General features: G+C 38.8%; 1 protein-coding gene across 1 annotated transcript; it reads right to left on the reverse strand.

Moving 5' to 3' along the window:
- Positions 1-2731: 2731 nt before the first annotated feature.
- Positions 2732-4763, reverse strand: LOC135940139 (protein atonal-like). Its single transcript, XM_065484906.1, has 2 exons — positions 4498-4763; positions 2732-3245 (listed from the first exon to the last, which is right to left on the reverse strand). The coding sequence occupies exons 1-2, from the start codon at positions 4688-4690 to the stop codon at positions 2977-2979; spliced, it is 462 nt and encodes a 153-aa protein (XP_065340978.1). The 5' UTR covers positions 4691-4763; the 3' UTR covers positions 2732-2976.

A 4763-nucleotide genomic window follows, 5' to 3' on the forward strand; every position in this document is an offset into this window, starting at 1 on the left:
AAGTCGCTAACAGATGACAGCACCTTCAATTTTGCTCTTTTTGTGGCTCATATTTGAGATTAATTTCAACGCGAAATGATTTACAATTTTTATTTTCAGCTCATCATATCCAGTGTTTTTTAACTTCAAAAAGCAGGAACCTGAAATTGGTATGATAGAGTCCAAAACATGTTTAAGAACGGTGGTGCCATCTGATGATGTCTTCATGCAAAAATAGCAAATTCTGCGTAACCATGAAGATGTTTATTTTATTCCCAAGTGTAAAATGATAACTATCATCGAAAATTTAAAGTGATGCTTGAAATCGAGAAAAATAATCCCCAATACCAAATGTTCTCTAAAAATTGGGGAATGTCTACAATTTTCCCAGAGGTTTTGCCGTTTAAATATCTCAAGTTTGCATGCCAATCATGCACCGAGAACAATCTTCTTATTGAAAATTGAAAGTTTAACTCGCAGAGTAGGATAGATCGTGACGAGAGAAATTGAAATCAAGCAAAATTTAATTGATAAAGACGTTAATTTTTTTCTAGAAATTGGGCAAAATCATATTATATTTAATTGTTATTCAGTACTAATTTGATATTTGCACAGTGTAGTGTTATATGAGGGGAAAGACAAAGATACAGGTTCCGAAATTTTGCGTTCTTTAAAGTCACGAAGAAAATGCAGAGCGGTTTTGTGCTTAAAGATCTGCAAGGAAGGGCTGCTATTGTTATTATCAAGTTGAGCACAAGCCACCATCAGGGGTTTCATCTCTTCCTGCTGCGCGAATTAAAGCGGGTTCCGCGATAAGGTCGAGTTTCAAGTGCGCCATTTGATCAAAACGGAAGGAAGGATCGGCACTTTATACACGTGATACATATATTCGAAGCTGCAAAAGTTGGTTTTGCTTGTCACCCAAGACACTCTTGGCTGCCCTTTTCGCAACTTAATAAGTCGGTGCATCCGCCCGTCTGTCGCGTGTTGGGCTGACCGCTTAGCCAGGGCCGAGCTGACTGAGTGAGAGAAATTATTATTGTTTCAAATGTGGCGGCAGCAGGCGCTCTATTCCGAGTGGCAACAGATGCAAGGCGGCCTGATGGGCACGCGACCGGCTCCGAATTTCTGTTCCTACTGCGCAGGGAGGGTCAGTTGAACATTTATAGGTACGAATCCGCAGGTGCGGAGTCGTAAAAGGGAGCAACCGCGAGCGGCATATGGGAAATTTTCTTTCTCGTCGATCGTTTGCGCGCGGTACAGCGCAGAAAGTGCAAGGGCAAGGCGGCGGGATGCGTGATGGGCGATAAATGCAAAAGCCGCAAGATCCACTTACGCAGAGTCTCTTTTAGGGCTTCTCGCCCTAAAAACGCTTTTATGTTTATTAACTGCCCCCGAGGAAATATCGAATCCGGAGGTTGTCCTATACACTGTGTGGATCACGTTTCGTTGCTTGGTTGGTTAGTTGGCTTTTGCGCTGGTTGAAAACCGTGCTTGCTCCGTGAGGCGACGCAAAGATCAAGTTTGTATCAGAGGACGCTCGGCCGCAGTTCCGCATTAAATCTACTTCCTATGCAACCAAAGCCATCGGCTCAATGTATGTGTTCTTTTATAAGCTCGTCCGTTTTATCAGCTTCGTTCATGGCAAAGCCGGACTAGGGCCGAAATGTTCATAGGAACGCCGGGCCCCAAGGGGACTCACCTTTGGAGTAACACTTATTTTGGGGAGGGGGGGGTCCGTGTAACGTGCAAGAATAATTGTAATGTAACGCACAAGAGCACCAGTTTAACGTGCAAAAACAAAAAATCTATTAATTTGTCCCTGTGACTCTAACAAGTTTTAATTGAAGTGATTTTCAAGGGAGAAAATGTAAATCAAAAGCGCATTTATGCTAACTCTCCTCTTTTTTTTAAATCCAAAATAATGAATCAAACAAAATATAACCAAATAATATATTTTTGTTCAAATCAACCTTTTTCCTGAAAATCGTTTAGGTTTTCCTCTAGACAGACGTGCTTTTTTATTTATTTTTTTAATCGGTGATAGGTGTTTCGGGTAATGAAATACGAATAACATGTCTAAACCGTTTAAATGCCGGCTATTTAAAGTTCCCATTGTCTGGCGGCGGGTGATGGTCACTAATTATTATCATGCGGGTGGAATAAAATCCCAATTTGAGGTGTTGAGGCCTGTAATTTCGCTTGTCGGCCTATGTGTGGTCATGGTCTGCGCTCCGTCAAAGGTCGCGGAGAGCAACCCTTTCGCAGGGTCTTCCCAGCACGCGATTCCGCAGACGAACAAAAAATACACATTAAAATCCGAGCCCACTATTAACATTCTGAACAAACGCATGCCGCAAAGCTATAACAATTTAGAATTTTAATTAGTTGACAGAAATATCAAATTTTTCTAGTTAAAAATCCTTTTTTAAGCTTCTGATTATTGAACTGTTTCTTAAAGATTGAGACAAAGGTTGAGACAAAAATTTCCTAAGCATTTCAAAGCAGAAATGAAATTTCCTATAAAAAAAACAATAAAAAGAATAATAAAAAAGGCAAGTAGGCAATTTTGATGAGACGAAAAAAGAGCTACAAAAATAGAGCGATCGAAGCATGTAAAATTGTCAACAAAGAAAATTGGCTAATTCTATTTGATGTCTGATCACTGAAAAAATTACGTTATTTATTTTATTGCTGCTCACACAATGGGATCTGTTGAGGAAATCACAAATGAAACCATGCACATTAATGATAAAAATACCAACGTAGAATTTTATTTTAAAAATAAACCGCTGCTGTGTTGACAATAATTGATAATTATGTTACCTTTATTTCATAGTTCACTAGTCAGTTTTATTTCATCGAAAAAATGTCACTACAAATGTCATTTATTCCCGATTGCACCACCTGTCGCGGAAATTGTCCGCACATCCGCCGGCGCTTGTCACATGAGCGATTGTCAAAGAAGGCGCCGCCTGTCGCTCTCGCCCCCACTGGTCAGTGCAAAAGCTCGTCTAGCGCGGCGATGTAGCTCTGGGCCATCTGCAGGGTCTCGTATTTGGACAGTTGCTTCTCGCTGCCGAGACCTGGCAGCACGGTCCTCAGTCGGTCGAACGCGTTGTTCAGGTTTAGCATGCGCCGCCGCTCGCGCGCGTTCGCCGCCAGCCGTCTTTTGCGCACGACCACAGGGTTGACCGCTCGCCGCTTCGGAACACTCGCCGTCTTTCGTCTTTGTTTCGAAGAAGTGGACGTTGTGCTCGGTGAAACTGAAAAATTTATGAACATGATATAAGGTTTCAGTTTGGTTGGGTGAGATAAACTCTTCGTAGTTTTATTGAAAAGGGAAGATGTTAGAAAAAAAACATGTTCAACGCTTCACATGTTGCAAGATTAATTTTGCAGAAATTGATCGTTCCACTTCACTGCTTTTAAGTAAGGATTTTTTAAACGCACATAAAGAGAAAAATAAATTAACAATATTTTATGATATTTAATTTTTCACAACAATTCTCAAAATAAATAAATTACTGATCGCATTCAAAATTGAATATATTTTCGTTTTGCAGACTGAAAACACCAATTAAAACATTGTATATCTACTTAAAAGGTGCAGTGCATCCCGTTTCAGAATTTTGCACCCCATTTTAGAATTTTGTACCGTATTTCAGAAACTTGAAATGGGGTGCAGAGACGCCGCAGCCGCGAGATTAAGGCGGCTAAGCCGATTTTGCCAGCAGCCGACAAAAATTGGCAGACCTCTACTTAAAAAGGATAATATTGATAAAATGTTCAGCTTGGTTCATTCCTCTTTAAAAAGGCCCTGAACGATAAACAAATTTAAGTAAGTTTTATTCAATTCAATTCTGTTTATTTCTCCATAATTTTATTTAATGAAGTCAAATTGGTTTTTGTCCAATAACAATTGAGAACCCTGACGACACAATCTTATATGTACAGCAAGGTTGACTTCTTTTTTTCATCAATTTATTTGTTTTTAATAAATTGTGAATTTACATTAATAAATAAGTGCCAGTAGAAAATTAAAAATTTGATTCCATTCCAATTTAAGCAAACTCGTTGATAGTCGTATTGATATTTTCTTAATATATGTTACAAATGTATGTATCATTATTTTGAGATGTGTGAGGCTATTTAATAATAAAAATATAACTGAAAATAAAACTGAATTGAATTGGAAAAAATTAGACATTTAATATTTATATCCAGAAGTGGGTATTTAAATATCTGATATCCCATGATCTTAAATCGTACAACGCAACAAAACTCTAAAAAAAGCAAGTAATTTTAAATTATTTAAGACAGCTTAAGTTTCATCTGCTAGATAATAATTATCTAAAAAAAAGAATAGATTATTTAAAAAAGTCGTGTTTAATATTAAAATAAACCTTCAATTTTAATTTGTCTTGCAATTTTTATGACCATTTTAAATATATTGCTTATAATAAAAAAGTTACTACTGTACTACAAGCAAGATAAATGCAGAAAATAATTATTTACCATCTGATAAGGTAGAGTCCAACGAGGTGTAGCTGTCATTGTGGTCCAAAAAGCTATGTTCGTCGTCCTCAAAGTGCAGCATCTCCTGTTTCTGCCCACCTCCAATATCGAAGGTGTAGTGCAGCCTGAACTGGGTCACGTCCTGCGCGTCCTGATTTTGGCTGGACGACGCGCCACTCGAGTCGAAAATCATCGCGGAAAAGGCTCCGAAAAACTGCTCTCGGCTCGACGTGCCACCCTTGCACTGCTGGTATCAAAAGGGGGCG

The sequence above is a fragment of the Cloeon dipterum genome, chromosome 3 (genome assembly GCF_949628265.1).
Source record: "Cloeon dipterum chromosome 3, ieCloDipt1.1, whole genome shotgun sequence".
Classification (NCBI taxonomy): domain Eukaryota; kingdom Metazoa; phylum Arthropoda; class Insecta; order Ephemeroptera; family Baetidae; genus Cloeon; species Cloeon dipterum.